Here is a 19,272-nt window from a genome sequence, read left to right on the forward strand (position 1 = left end):
TCAGGAAACATTGTTGTGTCCGCTACATGATGTCAGTAAACACTGTTATGTCTCCTATATGATGTGAATGAACACTGTTATGTCTCCTATATGATGTGAATAAACACTGTTATGTCTCCTATATGATGTGAATAAACACTGTTATGTCTCCTATATGATGTGAATAAACACTGTTATGTCTCCTATATGATGTGAATAAACACTGTTATGTCCTCTATATGATGTGAATAAACACTGTTTTCTCCGGTACATGATGTGAGTAACACTGCATTGTCTGATACAAGATGTGAGTAAACACTGTCCGATTCCACTATTTGAGTAAAGATTCATAAGTCTAAAGTATTCGATGCATAGCCCAATACGCCTAACATATATCATGAAAAATTTCCGAAATGCAAACACTGAACGTTATAGAGTTTGCAACATTAGTGAACACTGACATCTGGGTCTGGGATACTTATGTGACAAGGTGTTATGTCTGTTAAAACCATGATTGCAAGTTATTATGTGCGCTCATGAATACACACTACGCCATGTCTCATACTGACTGTGTGTAAAAACTGCTGTACAAGGCCATGTATTCTTTTACTTATGCCTCAAACTGTGTTATGCTGTAGAGACCTGCAGCGGTTCCTGTTCCAACGGAGGAGTCCTGGACTCCACCATGTGCACCTGCTCCTGCCCCGCCCCCTGGACCGGGGCAACATGTCGTAAGTATTGGACGATATAAACTCCTGTAAACGTGAATTTGCTTGCAAATCGATTATCATTTTCTAAAATTCTAAGAATAACAGTCTAAGAAAACGTGTCGGAATGTAAATTAGATGGCATGTGTTTAACAATATATATTTACCATGGTTATCTCTGGTAAAGGGGGGCGGTGGGGTAGCCTAGTGGTTAAAGCGTTCGCTCGTCACGCCGAAGACCCGGGTTCGATTCCCCACTTGGGTACAATGTGTTAAGCCCATTTTCTGGTGTCCCCCGCCGTGATATTGCTGGAATATTGCTAAAAGCGGCGTAAAACTAAACTCACTCACTCACTCTGGTAAAGGTATAATACACTTTATGATAGGGGAAAATGTGATTTGGATAAAAAGATTAAGGTGATATTACGCTTTGGCAGAAACATGTGGGCTGTCTTGCTCTAATGGTGGTCAGTTGAACCCCACGGCCTGTCAGTGTTCCTGTGCCGCCCCCCTGGACTGGGTCAACATGCCGTGAGGGAACACGAACTCTTGTCACAGCTACATGTCGCCAGTAAACACTGCATTGTGTTCACGAGATGATGAGACTAACCATTCTTGTGTAAACAGTATTGTGTCCGCTGCATGCAATGGACAACACTGTTATCTCCCCTACATATCATGAGTAAACACTGTTAGGTCCGCTACATATAGTGGGTAAACATTATTGTGTCCGCTTCATACAATGAGTGACACTGTTATCGTTGCTATATTGTTTCATAATCTGTTTGGATTCAGAGACCTGCAGTCGCAGCTGTTTTAACAACGGTGTGTTGAATCCCACCGCCTGCAGCTGTTCCTGCCCCGCCCCGTGGACAGGAGACACCTGCCGTAAGTACATTATATTAGTTTATCCTTCGCCGCTACAGTCAGTAAGGTAAAGTTACAAAATGACGATATAAGACATGGTTGACAAATACTTATGAAATTATGTGAAATATAAAAACAACAACATTATATTGGTTCAACATTGACATGTGTACGAAAGGATAAACATATTCTGGTTTACCAGTAGCACTCGCGCACACTCTTTGTGTAATTAGTAAAAGTTAATAATCTCCATACCTGTAGTTGTTGTTGTCTCATCCTGGTTGTAGAGACCTGCAGTCGTGTGTGCAACAACGGTGGCGTCATCGACCCCACCACGTGTACGTGCACCTGTCCATCTTTCTATACCGGACCTACCTGTGGTGAGTTACCTCCCTTACAGGTATCACGATACATTGTTCCCGAAATGAAGTTTTGCAAATATATTAACATTCAGTTCGAGAAATAACTATTGTTATCAAAGTCTTATATCACCGCACGTGAACTGTATGCCAACCTTACAAATGAGCAGGCTGATTGCTGTATGGCCCGCATGAAGCCTTATGTCGACAAGACGGGCCGAACAGTACCCGATACTTCGGACTACGCCCATTTCACTCGTCAGTTATTCGTCAACTAAAACTGAAGAAGAAATCTTGTCAAACCAGCTCTGTTAATAAAGCCTGACGCATCTAGAACAGATCATGAATCTGATCTGTGACAGGGTCATTGGCAAAACCCATATGCTAATGGAAACGATTTATTTCTAATACTTTATTGAATGAGCTCAGGGTAGCTATTCTCGAACCGTTCGTAGCCCTACGAAGTCCATTCTTAGCATACGGGTTACGATCAAGTTAAGAATTCTTAGGGCTACGAACGTTACGAAAATAAAGACCCATGACCGGATGATGTACAATTGTGGCAAATACGTACAGAATATTTAACTGCATCGAAAAATTACACAACTTGTCATTGTTCTGGAATATGGAAGTATCATGGAGTAACTGCCATTCATTTCCCCAGACACGTGCAGCATACAGTGCGAGAACAATGGCGTGCCAACAACTACGGGGTGTGCCTGTTCCTGCCCGCTCGGCTTCACGGGGGAAACATGCCAACTACGTAAGGAACGGGAGCCATTTTTAATAGTTATTGATCAATGTCTAACTAGATTCTGTAGCCAGACATATGTTCGGTGTATCCGCTCTTCTTAATTCGTTTATACGGTCATAGTTGCATAGATTCCTCTTGTCGTGAATGTTTAAAAAGTTTACAGTGCCGTTATAGAGTTTGTCGATGTCATTATATTGCATATGCCGATGGCGTTATATTGTATATGTAGAAATCGTTATATCGTTTATGATCACACAAAGATTGTGTCATGTATTAATTTGTCACTGTGTTCGTCTCAAAACGCCACTTTCGAAAACAATCGTGTTGGTGGTGTTCGACGTATCAAGTATGGCATCCAGCTGTTTGGTTTTCCAGAAACGTGTAACCTTCAGTGTACAAATGGTGGTGTCCTGAACGCCGCTCAGTGCAGCTGTACCTGTCCTGCTCCTTGGACTGGAACCACGTGCCGTAAGTTGAACACCATGACAACTGTTACAGTTATTAATACAGTTGACCTTAAGACCATAAAATCTCGAAAATCTGAATTTACTCTTGTGGAAGAATTCAGTTGTGGTTTGGTCAAACGCAATGTTTGTTGACAGAAACATGCCTGCGATCCTGCGCCAATGGGGGTGTGCTCAACCCAACAACGTGCACCTGTTCATGTCAGTTTCCCTGGACTGGAACCACCTGCAGTGAGTTTTTTTTTTGAATTGAGTATGTTCGGGATAAGACGATACAGTTGGTTCTTGACTGAGAACCACCGCTTTGGTTGTTGTTGTTCACGACTTTCAGTGTAGTTCCCGACTATCGGTGTAGTGGAACAGACCTCTGCTTTCCTGAACTGTTAGGCTTGACTTTAAACAGAATATTGGAAAAGTTAAGAATTGTGATCGACGCAGATAGAGAAATTAGATATGAGCATATCTACTGAGGCGTATACAGTAACATTTTCTGGATTGTGACGTCTCACGGGATCGAATTCGGAATTTTGCATTTTGCAACCTGTTCTCCAGACATGCACGAATTCCGCTATGCGTGCTTTTTACTGAGTCACCTAGAGTCATTTACATTCTAGACTGTTGAGTCACTCATATGTGTAATCAGAAGAACGTTCACATACAGAGGTGAATGAAGTTGACATACAAGTTTGGCAAATGGAATCACCAGTGATGCCATGATGTCCCGAAGGCACTAACCAATGACTGTCATGGACAAAATGGTGCTTTGACAGTCATTGTAATACCTCTCCACACCATCACGAAAACAACCTCGAACTATCATACCTATCTTAACGTACATACAATGATCATTATTGCAATGACAAAGCAGTTACCTTGGATATGGGAATGTGGTGGGAACCTCCATTCATGGAAGCATGGCCGTTCACATTTACACATTATTTAACAACGTGATCTTGTGACCTGGAAGCTGACCATTGCTATTTTCAAATAAGATGGACATTCCAACTACGTCTTCAGACAAAGTTACGAAATAAAGGAAATGTCACCCTGGTATCACTTTAGTAAATAATAATAGATCGTTTGAATGATAAAACTGTGTCACAAAAGGTGTCATGCTTGAGATATCGTCCATAGTGGACTGACAATGGATATGTGCTACACATCATTATGTAGGAACTACTTTTCTATCGCTTCTTACCTTGCCACCAAATGCATTGGGAGTCATACTTTTCAATCAAAACACATTACTTTTAAGAAATAATTTGTTTCTGTTTGACACTGCAGGCGTCTGCTCCCGCTCATGTTCCAACGGTGGCGTCCTTGACCAATCCACGTGCACTTGTTCGTGTCCTTCACCTTGGTCTGGCGATACTTGCAGTTAGTAAAGGCTGGTTATTCGTCATTACATCTAAGATGATATTTCCTCACATGTCATTCTACCTTTACGTCACAATATGATTTGAATGACGTCACCACTGTTAATGACGCAACAAAACAATTATTTGCGAAGTTTCTACGTGTCAATACACGGTGAATAGCCTTGCAGTTTCCGGGAATCTGATACCATTTGATCATGTTTTTCAACCAATCAGATTACAGAACACAGTGACGTTTGGTTTACAGTGTTGAGCTGTCACCACATACATCCAGTGTAACAATAAACGCTTGACAACAAAGAGCAGTGTCTCAAAGAAGAGCCGTGTTGTACCACAGTACAGTGGCATCCCAAACTGAGTGTTGAGAAATCTTCTCTGAGAGAAAAACACTTAGTGACCTTGGAGTCCTTAGTACATTGTGTTGTTCATTGTGAAAACATTGTAAGTCTTGCTCTGTATTACGGATGCTAACACGCTGGTAGTAATATTGCTCAATGTCCGTGTAAATGTTTGTCAGGTACGTGTTTAACACAGTGTCAGAATGGTGGGACCCTCACCTCAGCCTGCACGTGTCAGTGTCCATCCACTCACACCGGAGGTGCCTGTGAAATACGTAAGTCAGGGGATTTCAATCAAAAATTAAATCTGTCTCAATACAGACCGCCGTCACATGATAAACATTACCATTTCAGTGTAAAGAATGTAGTTGCTGTTGATTAAGTTTGATTTGTTTTCAAGGCACAAAGGAGTGTCTTCTTTGTGGCTATATTAGATTCCAACTACATTATAATTATTTTAACGTATAAAAGAGTGATGACGGGACGATGAATATCTATAAATCACATTATAACAACGTATAGACTTTGTTTTACTCTGTAGAGACATGCAGTCGTGTATGCTTGAACGGTGGAGTGCTCAACCCGTCTTCATGTACCTGTTCCTGCCCTTCTCCATGGACAGGCACCACATGCGGTGAGTAACACTGGTTAGTTGTATAACGGTAAACGTAGAACACTTGTCCTACATACTGAACAAAGCGGACTACTCATTCAGTTGTGTAAATATGACTGCCACGTGTACAGCTCGTTAACATTTGAGGTTCGACAAATATGTGTCTGTTCGTTAGTGTGACAACGAGCTGCTTAGTGGTGGCTTTGTTTGCTTGTCACGTGTACCCGGCGCCCCAGTTTCATACAATCCTGCAACTTCCGGTATCAGAGGGGGCAGATTAGGGTTCATTGTCTGGCCTTGGCCCTGGCTCTGAACTCCGGCCTTTTCTGGTTGTATTTTCGGGTTTTGTTCTCACCTAATATGAACAGGCTCTCGTGTCTTTGATGACACCTGACTCGAGAAAATGTATTGTACTGTAACACATTTCGTGTCGAGGGTTTTCTCAAACTTATTTCTTTTCAAGCTAAAATCATCGCAAAGAAATGAGGGCCTGTGCTAATAGCATGTAGTTGGTTTCATTGCACACTGCTGTTAGCAACATCCCTTCAGTATCACGTTAGGGGACACCCGGAATTGGCTTCACACATTGTGGGGAATCGAACCTGGGTCTCCGACATGACGAGCGAACTCTTTTACCACTGGTTCAATCCCACCGCCCCATTTAATGTCTTAAGTTGTGGACTGTTGTTGAGTCATCTCACCCACTTTAAGCACAACTTCTATTGTGCCATGTATCATAGACCCATTTTACACATTCCACCCTATTGGTACAATGAGTGAGTGAGTGAGTTTGGTTTTACGCCGCTTTTAGCAATATTCCAGCGATATCATGGCGGGGGACACCAGAAAATGGGCCTCAAACATTGTATCCATGTGGGGAATCGAACCCGGGTCTTCGGCGTGACGAACGAACGCCTTAACCACTAGGCTACCCCACCGCCCCTATTGGTACAATGCTTCAAGTGAGATAGATGGAGGTACCTCGAAGTGTCGTAGTGTGGACGTGATATTTTCTAATCAGCGAAACAGTTTATTCTACGTTACTCTTCGCACCCTATAGAAACGTGCAGTCTTTCCTGTGCAAACGGCGGTGTGCTGAACGGCAACACTTGTTCCTGCACGTGTCCCGCACCCTGGACTGGACTTACCTGCAGTGAGTGGGCTCAAGCTACAAATACAAACACTACTCTACCACCAGAAATGCTACTCGAAACATCAGCCACGACAAATACATAGTAGTCATGAATATTGAAACAGGTGTTCTTTAACTGTTTTCACGTAATGTAGTAAAATATCGTACTTTTCTCCTTATCATGTTTGCTAAGTATCTGTAAATAAACAACAGAAACATTCAGTCATATTTATCATTATACAATATCTCTTAATTACAAGACTTTACAACGCACAGCAGTATGTTTCCGATATTTTATGGAGCCAGAGTGATAGACCGCCAATTCACATTGCCGAACTTTATCACTTGTCGAAGTGTTATCACCACAAAACAGTTAGGTCCAAATTGTTTGCTTGAAAGAGATAACCTGTTTCAGAAAACACTCTGAAGAATACAATCCTTTGAAATACACTGGTTACTTTAATGTTCTAAACACATCGTGTTGCGCGTCCCTGAAACTATTGCAAGTGTTGTTGTCTCACGGATGCTAACTTAAAGATACAGGTAGTGCTCAACGTTCTTGAAAATGTCTGTCAGGTACGTGTTCAACCCAGTGTCAGAATGGCGGGACCCTCACCTCGGCCTGTACGTGTCAGTGTCCATCCACCCACACCGGAAGTGTCTGTGAAACACGTAAGTCAAGTACAGGGAATCTAGATCAAGGCAAATGTGTAGTAATTAATAAAAGACCCTTCAGAGACTTAGCGACCCACCGTTCAATATTCTGGCTTAGATGTGAGTTAGAGTTTGATTGTTTGTTTATGTGAAAGAAAGGGAGAACATTGACTTAGTTCCGGCTCCCGGTGTTTTATGTCTTTAGATGAATGTCCTGCACAATTCCCCAGGACTGTAATTTGAACAGCCCATCTCTGTATAATTTGTGTATGAGCCTATTTTCTGAATCTGGTAAAAGAACGCTTGTTTCTAAGCAATTTGCCCAACTCAGAGTCAGAATGACCTCTTCCATCTGCGACTGTGTGAATGTTCTCGGGTAAATACTTTAGTCTACATTCCAACTGTTGTTACACGACTAGTTACCAGCTGATAATCATGGAGGCAGAGCGCTTGACTGTATATGTCTTTAATACAAACAATTGTAAAGTGGTATCGAAGTTGATTTTCTCACATAAGTTCCAAGAATTCTTCGTACCTAAGAAACGTGATTACAAGACTGTTAAAGACACAGGGTACTATCTGGCTAACTATATCTGGCGAATACAGTGTTCAGAGTGCATGTCCGCAAAGAATGCAGTGAATACCCTGATGACTTTATTAAGTTACACATCATGGTTTGTATGTATGTAACGGTCAGATTATGAAAACAGTCACTTCATGAAATGACTATACATTTTAGTCATCCCATGAGATGACTAAGAGGGTCAGCCATTTTGCGTCATTTTAGGCAACAGCAACCAATATACTCCAGTCATTTCATGAAGTATCACTTAATAACTTAATCTATAAAAGTGAATCACAATTTAAAGTTCACTTACTATCCCTAACACTTAAAACTACTGTTGCACTTCAGCTTGGCTTTGAAACATTTACACCTGCTTGTTAGACACTTGCCGAGTCCTGAGCAGTCACTTCCGACTCAGCCCTGTCCACCACAAGAAGATGACATTACATTTCATGAAATGACTGAAGTATATTGATTGTTGCTACCCAAAGTGATGCAAAATGACTGACCCTGTCGGTCATTTCACGAAATGACTGAAATTTCACAATCTGGCTGTAACATACACAAACCTTGTTCTATATTTGAACATTCTGTTACTGTTCTACACTATATATTGAATTCTATTCAGTAAATATCTGATGGTTGGAACATACTAGTTTCAGCTTCCTGCTCCCGGCAGTGCCTCAACAACGGCATCCTCATCCAGTCCGCGTGTGCATGTGCGTGCCCGGTTAGGTTCGCTGGCGACTCCTGTGGTAAGTGCACGACAGATAGCTGGCAGACAAGTCAGCGATGTTTCCAAAATGGCAACACGGCACTTTGTGGTCAACTTAACAAAACGTAAACAATCAATTGATATCGATCCCTTCACTCATTTTATAGTGCGTACTCACATATATTTTTTAGCTAAATGTACATTACCAGTAATATATAATGTCACAGTGAGAACAAAAGTTGGTTTTTACTTCCTTTACCAGAACGATGTGACTTCAACTGTCAAAATGGCGGTGTCGCAAATTACCCAACATGCACCTCCTGCACCTGTCCGCAGGGATTCAGTGGTGACCTCTGCCAGATAGGTGAGTTATATAAAATATATATTGTTTCCGAGAGGGGCGTTGAGTTTATGTTATTACCACTAAACTGCCGATATCGCTGCAATTGTTTCGCGAGTGGGCTGCGTTTGATTACATTTGAGATTCAATTCCTTCAAATTTGCCGTAATTCCTTCCATTACTTAGGGTGCATGAATGAAAACAATATCAGATCGATGTGTTGAAAGTTCAGCTCCAATGTGTTCAAATCCCGAGCAAATTCTTGACCAGTCTTACATTAATCTAAACATCATGGTGCGAACCAGAAAAGTATTATACAGAACAAGTAGTGTTACTTACGCTTGAATGCAATTTATTCGATACCGTTCGATCTCTGACAACACATTTAACTCTACCCTACCAGCTCAGTGTGTTCATATTTTTCGTCATGTCCAGGGCATGTATTATGGAGTAGTGCATATAGGATATATATCAGAACATTATAACCTGACTGGTGAAACTTGCCCATACACCTATATGTGTGGTGTACCTGCAGCTGGCTGCAACACACCGTGTCAGAACGGCGGGCAGCTGACGCCATCCTGTAACTGCACATGTCCAGCTGGATTTTCCGGAGACCAGTGTCAGTTCTGTAAGTATAATACGTCTCTTACACGACGTTATCACAACACAAAAAGTCAATGGTCTTCATGTGTTGTGTACAAGTCAGTGTTTGCAAGGTTTCGTGGTGCGACGCCAAAAATAATGCGACTGAAGCACCCTAGTAATAGAAAACGTAATCTACTGTTGTAATGCTTGCAATACGTAGATTCCGATTGATTACACTATACTTTTATGCTGAGCATCACTGTTGAATTTATTTTGTTTCTTTCCAAACCATAGTGTGGATAGTGTATTATGAAAATATCGCCCCTTTAGCAAACGTTCAGTTAACCACTCGAAGCAAAGGTCAATCTTTGTCCGGTAATAATAGGAATTATCCACAGCAGTTAGCAGTGGTGGGACGATGATCAGTTCAAAATGATATTCAAGTTTCTGGAGTTCAGCATCTTCTTGACTGTAGTGATTAGTTGCTGTGATGAATAGACTAACTTAAAATGGTCATATATAAAGAACACGTGGCGACTGAAATGACGAATTCTTCATTTTTGTGACACTAGACCGGGGCCTAGATTTTCGAAGCTCTCCACTGATGTTAATGTATGGCACCTAAGGCCATCTTCACACTAAGAGAGCTTCGAACATCTGGGTCCTGCATTCAATAGTTATCATAACCTATTGATATTTTTAACTGGAGGTGCATTTAGTTTGACCTTCAGATGAAATGTTCAAAAGGACAAATTATCTGAATATTCTATATATATAGTTCTGTCCGATCCTCGCGTGGGTCGTGTGATTAACAAGTAAACTACGACGTGATTTCACGTCTATGTTCTACCTTGTTTCAGCGGGATGTACTCGGGTGTGTCCCGGTGGCCAGAGACTTAACCCCACGGCATGTGTGTGCATTCCCGACTACGGTGAGTTTAGATGACGTGGTTACACAGGAACTGATCTTTGCTTATAATTTGATGGCTTTGTTACTACGTTGATAAAGAACATCCAAGCATGTTGATAATCTGTCTCGTTGTATTGAACGGTGTTTGTTCTTAGCTTTCGGTCGGATTTTTTTAGTTCTTGTTCACGAGCGACAGAGAATCATTTTTCTCAGTATATTGCACATTGACCTTTTAAGACAGGCAATGAAAGAACAACATAAATCATGAAATATCAACTGTATGGGAAAGCATCATTTGTTGATGACGTAATTTCGTCATTTTGTGACGCCATGAAACGTGATTCACGTCACATCATTCTCATGTCACGCATTTTCAACTGCTCATTCAGCACTAAAATTGTATTGAAAAGAGCAGGAACGTACCCTGCCATTAAGATATATGTTATATTGCAGTCTTACAAACTGGGTTCATACATGACCTAAATGAACAATTTGCGATATATGCTACTCAAAACATGTTAAGGGTCATGTGATATCTTCATGTAAATGATATTGATGAGTTTGTGTGATTTACATATTGAATGAGAGTGTATGGTAGTTTATTCAATACCACTGCAGAACCAGGACAAAAGCTGCAGATAACATTTGTGCCAATAGCCATCATGTGGTAGGGTTTTATATAAAAAATAACAAACTGAAACACTGAGTGCTTCACAGGAACGCCACCACTGTGCAAGATGAACAGCATTTGCACGTGTTATTCCTGAGATTAGTGTTGTGCATGCGTATTGTCCCTATAAGACAATAACATATGTGGTTTGGGATTACACTTTCTTAGTAAAGCACAAATTTTAGTACTTATTTGAGTTGACTAGCATCTGCGATTCGAACCCACACTCTCAGAGTCAGGCACCTAATCGCCAGCACACAAAGTCAGCCGCATAACCCGCTCAGCCACCGCGACTTCCACAGGAACGAAAGTCGGACAATTGGTAGTCTAGACTGCGAGCTTTGTGTACCCCTCTAATAAGTATTAATTGGCGCAGCTCCCACGGCCGATCGCTAAGTATTGTGTAGCCATTGTGTAATCATCCAATTGTGGCATTGCAATTGTCACTTGAAATTCAATAATGGCAAGGTGTCAACTGAGCATGACAGACAGGGGAAGAACTCTTGCTTGGCTTCAAGATGGTGAAACTCAAGGCAGTGTGGCTTAGGGACTAAATGTGAGTTAGCATCATCGGGAGGTTATGACAACGGCTTCGTGTCACTGGAACGCTGAATAATGGACCACGTCCTGGGAGGCCTCCATCAAAAACACCTCGACAAAGACCGATACCTGACAAACATGACCCTCCCACCCCGCAGAGTAACTGACAGACAACTTAGTGACCAACTAAATGCTTCGACAGGGTACCCTGGTATCTGATCAGACTCAGGAACCGACTGAGGAGGAACAGTCTTTCGGGCACGGCGACCAGCAGTACGACCACCACTCCTTCATCGACACAGGACTGCAAGACATGATTGGTGAAGACGCCTTATTCGTTGGCAACGTGCTCAGTGGGTGTCAGTTCTTTTCTTCGACGAGTCTAGGTTTACTCTACAGTTCAATGATGGCAGAACTCATGCGTATCGGCGTTAACGTCAGACATTTGGAGGCGGGGGTATCATGGTTTGGGGTGCTTTTTCCTTTCATCAAAGGACACTCCTCTTTGTCATTAATGGTAACTTGACCGGAAATGGCTATCTACGGGAGATTATTCGACTCCTTGTTTTTGCCATGTTTACAACGTACCGGCGTTGCCCGACCACACCGTGTTCGTGTCAAGACTGATTTCCTTGGACAGAATAACGTTCAGCACATGGAATGGTCGACATCTTCCGCTGATTTAGCCCCTATTGAACATGCTTGCGACGACTTAGGATGTCGCCTCCTCCAAACCTCCACATCTCATTGCAGGAGGACAGGCAAAACCCCAAGCCATCTCCCAACGACTGGTGAATTGTATGAAGCAGATGTGCACTGCTTGTCGTAACGCTAGAGGTGGTTACATCCGTTATTAGTCCCATGTTGAAATGATCACTCCTGACAGTTGATCGCTTTCACCTCATTGATCAGCAACAACTGACACTCCTGCTGGTTCGAAGATCGCTACTTTTCAAGTTTATTTATATTTTTAGTTATGGCCATTAAACGTTTAGACCCTCAGCTTGTTTTGAGTAGTATACAATATGAAATATTGCTTGCATGGTTGTTGTGCAACAGAACATGTTGATCAATCGTTACAGGTGTTTTTATACCGTGGGTATACAGTGTTCCCAGAAATTATTGAGAAAATCTTTGTTTTTTTCTAATGATGCTAAGATTGGAAAAAGGGCTTTCACTATGCACTAAGCATACTAAATAAGGGGGACAACTCTTGAAGGCTTAGAAGGCAGCTCATTATGTCAAGAGTTATCTCCCTTGTCTGAGCAGACGGCTTCCTGTGTTGACATGGCAGAATTTACAGCAAGAGAGAAAAGAAAGCTCATTCTAGATGGTTTTGAAAGGGGTGAGGCTGATGCTAAAGTGTTAGCTTGTAGACATGGTATTCCTCTGTCTATAGTATACAGAACTTTGAAGAATATTCAAACAGGAACCGGGATAGAGCACAAAGCAGGGGCAGGTCGGCCTAGGAAATTCAGTGTTGTGGATGGCCGAAGACTTGGGCAGATTGTGAGTAGGGGCAAATTGAAAAGTGTTGAGAACATCAGAAATGAAATGATTAGCAGAGGAAGCCCTCAGGTATGCAATAAAACAGTTAGGCAGGAATTACAGAGACTTAATTGGGTGAAAAAACGTGGAATTCCCTCGCCGTTGATGAAAGATGCACAAAAGGAAAAACGTTTAAACTGGTGTCGGGCTCATGAAAATCAAGATTGGGATAATGTTTTCTTTTCGGATGAAAGTTCTGTTTGGCTTTTCCCTAATTGTGTGAAAATTTGGACCAAAGATACTGTCAAACCTATCTACCAGCGACCAAAACATAGCCCGAAGTTTCACATGTGGGGTGGCATATCGGCTCGCGGAGGGACGCCATTGTGTGTTTTCATGGGAAACTTGACAAAAGAAATATACGTTGACATTCTAAATGGTCACTTTCTTCCGACAGCACAAACATTGTATGAAGATGATTGGATTTTCCAGCATGATAATGACCCAAAACACACTGCGCGCTACACAAAACAGTGGTTGTCGGCCGAAAATGTTCAAGTTTTAGACTGGCCCCGTTACAGCCCAGACCTAAATCCAATTGAGAATGTGTGGGGAGTCATGAAGGACAGAATAAACCAAAAGGGACTGAGAAATATTGAAGATATGAAGGCCGAGGTGGTCCAATATTGGGATACCCTGTCACACGATTACCTACAAACTTTGATGGGTAGTGTGCCTAGGCGTATTCAGGCATGCATTGCTGAGTGAGGAGGTCTAACAAAGTACTAAAACAAGACTGAGACTGTAAAAGGATGATGTTTTAACATGTTTATGTAAGTAAAATGCCAGAAGTTAATAAACGTAATGAGTTACATGACGCAACATGATTCTCAATAATTTCTGGGAATACTATACTTCACTTCTAGGCATGATCTGTAATATTTTCTTGTAACATATATCACATCAACTGACCAACACTACACCCTCATTCCATCTTGTATATGCAGTTACATGCACTGGGATTGAAGCAGCATTTTGTCCAGCCTACGCAAATGTGTGCAGATACATCAAAGTGCTCATGTCAGTCTGCCCCGTCACATGCAGGACATGCGGTAAGTCCACCTCTGTAATACGGACACGATATGACCCATATTGTCTACCTTTACAGCTAAGTGAGTTTAGTTTCAAGCCGCAAGCAGCAATATTCCAGCTATATAGCGGCCTCTTGCAGCAACGAATATTTTCACTTTTTCATACAACTATGAAGGAAAGTGGCTGAACGTTCAGACGCCAGACTGACAGTAATTAACGTCATATTCTCGCGGAAGACCAGTGCAAATTAACACTGCACATTTTCGTATACGAACAAGACTATTCGTAGAAGCAGAGTTCTTTTCAAGAATAGTTTTGTGCGTGTATAGAGCTATAGTTGTATACATGACCAGTACCCATTCAGATGTTTGTGTTTCCACATCCATAAAAGTCAACATATATTCAAGTCAATTCTTCAACACATTTATGCTTGGACTACTTTCAGAGATCAACGCGCCGGATCCGCTGCCTCAGTTTGAAGGCTGGTCCTAATCAGGGGATCCCAGGTTTTGCTGTAGTGTATACTGAATTATAATGAATAAAACTTTTAACTAACACCAAACATTTCGTATGTTTTGTTTGAAATAAAATGGAGAGCACGTTATATCAATCGTCGACCGGTCTCCTACGGTATTCTTTGTGATATGCAATGTGTGTATATAAGTATGTTCAGCGACCGTGTCACTAAACCTTGGCAACTGACAGAGGACGTAAACACACCAGAGTTATCCCCCTTTGAATTCAGTAGGATGTGGTCGGTTAAATTCTTCTAGCTAGATCTGATTAGTGTGGGGTTTGTATATGATCACGTCATTACCTTTTAAAAATAAAAATTGTTATTCGAAAACCGTGCATTCATGTTCGTCTAACTTCTGAGTGCCTTTAAAGAAGTACCTCATTTATCCACGATATCTTTAACAGCTCATAAAACATAATCCGAGTTTTTTGGACTTGAGTAGTTTAAAACAATTCAGTTGCAAAGCAACAGTTTGAAAAGATTCCATACTATTACAATTTCGATTTCTCTAGTGGCTTTAAGTAAGTCACGAATTGAGCATCCATGAAAACATTAGCTTCCATGCATCATGCATAGTACTAATAACCATGCACATCAGCGATATTTCCCTTACTTGTTACATTAGATACGCTGTACAAGTGTCAGCAAACTTTTGAATTGTGGATTGATGATTGGTTTGGATCCCTGTGGACAAGGTGTATTCAATCACTGGCACAAGGATGTACTCAGTGGAGTGAGTGAGTTTGGTTTAGCAATATTCCGGCAATATCAGAAACACCAGAACTGGACTTCGCCCATTGTACCCATCAAACCCGGATCTTACGTGTGACGGGCGAACGCTTCAACCACTAGACCACTCAACCGCCCCGTAAGACACAGCAAGTGGAATCAATCACACAGATGGGGGATCCGGGAACATACATGGGCGCACTCCTGAACGCAGTGTGCTTAAAGAGAATGTTATTCAAATCTATTAACTGTGGAAAATATTGACAAAATGATTCGGCAGCTTAAAGTTAGACTGGGGGTATTTCAATCCTGCTCCACAAGGAAGCAAATGTGATACATGTGGTCTTACCTCTGGCAAGTGAGTTTGTTCAAAATAGCCTCTGTTCACACAGCAGAAAATGCGTACCCGGTGGGATAAGTCATGAACTATGACCCTCTTGCGCCTAACATGCCTCATAATAATATGCCTTGCTTTGACCGTTAGCACCATGAGCGTGAATGGAGTTCAGCTGATGATAGTACTATGTATGTTCAACATCAAAAAATGATGGTGCCGACCACGGTGCCGTTGTTTTGGATGACGTCACACAATTGAAGAAGAGGTGCGCGATAAAGAAAGCGCGGGCCACTGGTTGACTGACGGTTGCATTCACTAAACCCGCCTGTCACGCTAAAAATAGATATACTTGTCCGTTATTTACACACAAATCTAGATCAGGCCAGGCAATTCTCGGTGTACAGTCACGCCACGTTAACATACCTGTGTATGTTTAATAGCTATGAAGGGTCATGGCAAAATGGTATAACTCTACGCTTTGCCTCTCGTACACAGCAGGTGAACCAAATGTGATTACAAAATCAGTCAAATTGTGATTTAATTATTGTCGTAGACTTCATAAGTGAGTTTTTTTGTCTAAGCCATTGAAACATCGGCATTCACATCAGAAGACAATTAGTTAAAATGAATCCTCAGTTATTACTACACACAACCGTTGTGCGCTTAAAAAAGCAGGTCACAATAAGTAGTTTGCATTTGAAATCAAGGAGTGATCATCTGGTTTAGACAGGTTGAGACATGTTGAAGATGTATATGTATTTCAAACTTACCGCCCACACCCTTTCACTTACAGCTAGCTCACATTGCTTTGTCATCAGTCCACGATAAACTAAGCTGCGATACACATACATGACTTCACACACTAAATTACAAAACTTATTAAACATTGAGAATATTTTACGCAAACTCAGTGTATACCGCAAACCGATATACAGAGAGACAGAGAGGCGACAAACTCTCGCACCCCTCTACAGCGATATGGCAACTATATGGTTACTCGATGATTTCACCAACAAACAGCTGTGAAGTATTATCATAACGTGTTATCCAGATATCTCTTACAATGCATTCCACTGGGTCCACAGCGCGGGGCTTTGGGTAACGGTTGGTCGAGTTAATGATAAAGGGGTGATTCACTGACCCATTTAACGTGAGTAGGCTTAAACTATGAATGAATGCCACCTCGCTAACCCCCCGGTGGAAATGAACCCTCCCTTCGCTGACTTTTGTGAAAGGTTTTACTAATTTCAAATCACTCCAGCAGAAGACGAGCGACCGAACAGGACGTGAGAAGAGAACGCGCTGCGCTGACACTGCATCAGAAAACCTGTCTTGTTTGTCATTTCATTAGCTGACACCGCTCAAGAAGTTCGCGTTTTTCACAAGCTCTCGGGAGACAGATACTTTGTGCCGGTCACAGCTTCTCTTCTACCGTTAGCGAAAGACAGGTGTAGTGTTAAAGCTTGGTATGAATGAATTATCTCCTTTGCTTTAAAACTGATGTATTTATCTGTTTTAAGTTATACATCCCCACTAGGTACTATATATTGCTCGTGGGTGAGAATTATTTCTTGTTCATTCACCGGCTAGGGAGGCTGACTGATGGTTCTAAACCCGACTGTATGAGAATAATGGAAGTGTACATGTCTCATATGGAGGTCGCTCCCTGCTCACTTCGAATTGAGTAAGTCATGGTAAATGAGAAAGTGTCCCCATTCAAAAGATGCGAGAACCTGGTCTCTGATGTTCGCAATGCATCTTGAATAGAGTTACTGAAACCAGCTCTCAGTGACTAAGGGAATTCTCATTATGACGTGACTCACTCATTAGTGTTAGACAGACTAAATGTATTTCCTATTTGAAGTAAGGTGATATCATACAGGGTCATTTTGCTATATAACATTCTTACGGGAAGTAAATGAATGAAGTGATAGTTTAAGGGAAATCGCTACATGTTTCTTAAAGGTAATTTGATTATGATTTAATAAGATCTGTCGGCACCGGCTAGGGAGGCTGACTGATGGTTCTAAACCCGACTGTATGAGAATAACGGAAGTGCAAGTAGGTGTCGTCAAGTACATTGTAAGGAATTCCTTTCACAAACATCACATGGGGTAACTGTTCACAGATCACCTGGTACAGGGGCTGCCATTGAGTATAGCACCAGATAATGTGATTAGGTGCTGGCTGTATACATCCTTGCATGAGAAGGTTGTAAACAAACATAGATTTACCACTGCCAGTAGGACCCACAACAACTGTATTAGAGGGGATGGCAAACTTGAAATGTTCTAAACCATTGTATCCCTTAAGTAACGTTGCTGTTGGTGGCGGTGGTGTCCTTGGTGGTGGTGGTGGTGTCCTTGGTGGTGGTGGTGGTGGTGGAGTCCTTGGTGGTGGTGGTGGTGGTGGTGGTGGAGTCCTTGGTGGTGGTGGTGGTGGTGGTGGTGGTGGAGTCCTTGGTGGTGGTGGTGGTGGTGGAGTCCTTGGTGGTGGTGGTGGTGTCAGTGGAGTCCTTGGTGGTGGTGGTGGTGGTGTCAGTGGAGTCCTTGGTGGTGGTGGTGGTGGTGGTGGTGGATATGCAGCATGGAGTCAACGTCATGTCCTGAATGTGGAAAAGTATTTTCAAGAAAGGATGCCATGTATCGTCACCGGCGGAATACACACTTGACTAAATCCAGTGCAGCATATCCACCACCACCACCACCACCACCACCAAGGACTCCACTGACACCACCACCACCACCACCACCACCACCAAGGACTCCACTGACACCACCACCACCACCACCACCACCACCAAGGACTCCACCACCACCACCACCACCACCACCACCACCAAGGACTCCACTGACACCACCACCAAGGACTCCACCACCACCACCACCACCAACACCACCACCAAGGACTCCACCACCACCACCACCACCACCAAGGACACCACCACCACCACCAGCAACGTTACTTAAGGGATACAATGGTTTAGAACATTTCAAGTTTGCCATCCCCTCTAATACAGTTGTTGTGGGTCCTACTGGCAGTGGTAAATCTATGTTTGTTTACAACCTTCTCATGCAAGGATGTATACAGCCAGCACCTAATCACATTATCTGGTGCTATACTCAATGGCAGCCCCTGTACCAGGTGATCTGTGAACAGTTACCCCATGTGATGTTTGTGAAAGGAATTCCTTACAATGTACTTGACGACACCTACTTGCACTTCCGTTATTCTCATACAGTCGGGTTTAGAACCATCAGTCAGCCTCCCTAGCCGGTGCCGACAGATCTTATTAAATCATAATCAAATTACCTTTAAGAAACATGTAGCGATTTCCCTTAAACTATCACTTCATTCATTTACTTCCCGTAAGAATGTTATATAGCAAAATGACCCTGTATGATATCACCTTACTTCAAATAGGAAATACATTTAGTCTGTCTAACACTAATGAGTGAGTCACGTCATAATGAGAATTCCCTTAGTCACTGAGAGCTGGTTTCAGTAACTCTATTCAAGATGCATTGCGAACATCAGA

General features: G+C 42.2%; 1 protein-coding gene across 1 annotated transcript in view; it reads left to right on the forward strand.

Moving 5' to 3' along the window:
• The window catches only part of LOC137267773 (neurogenic locus notch homolog protein 1-like), a 51,665-nt gene extending 36,959 nt beyond the window's left edge, over window positions 1-14,706 (forward strand). The window contains exons 28-43 of the mRNA XM_067802218.1: window positions 618-710; window positions 1,482-1,574; window positions 1,841-1,933; window positions 2,577-2,675; window positions 3,042-3,134; window positions 3,269-3,361; window positions 4,415-4,507; window positions 5,386-5,478; window positions 6,518-6,610; window positions 7,166-7,261; window positions 8,471-8,563; window positions 8,786-8,887; window positions 9,399-9,494; window positions 10,312-10,383; window positions 14,067-14,171; window positions 14,597-14,706. Of these exons, the coding sequence (XP_067658319.1) occupies window positions 618-710; window positions 1,482-1,574; window positions 1,841-1,933; window positions 2,577-2,675; window positions 3,042-3,134; window positions 3,269-3,361; window positions 4,415-4,507; window positions 5,386-5,478; window positions 6,518-6,610; window positions 7,166-7,261; window positions 8,471-8,563; window positions 8,786-8,887; window positions 9,399-9,494; window positions 10,312-10,383; window positions 14,067-14,171; window positions 14,597-14,643 (1,454 nt within the window). The 3' untranslated portion in view covers window positions 14,644-14,706. The remainder of the gene's footprint in view (window positions 1-617; window positions 711-1,481; window positions 1,575-1,840; window positions 1,934-2,576; window positions 2,676-3,041; window positions 3,135-3,268; window positions 3,362-4,414; window positions 4,508-5,385; window positions 5,479-6,517; window positions 6,611-7,165; window positions 7,262-8,470; window positions 8,564-8,785; window positions 8,888-9,398; window positions 9,495-10,311; window positions 10,384-14,066; window positions 14,172-14,596) is intronic.
• The last annotated feature ends 4,566 nt before the right edge of the window (window positions 14,707-19,272 follow it).

This window comes from Haliotis asinina, chromosome 16 (assembly GCF_037392515.1).
Source record: "Haliotis asinina isolate JCU_RB_2024 chromosome 16, JCU_Hal_asi_v2, whole genome shotgun sequence".
Taxonomy (NCBI): domain Eukaryota; kingdom Metazoa; phylum Mollusca; class Gastropoda; order Lepetellida; family Haliotidae; genus Haliotis; species Haliotis asinina.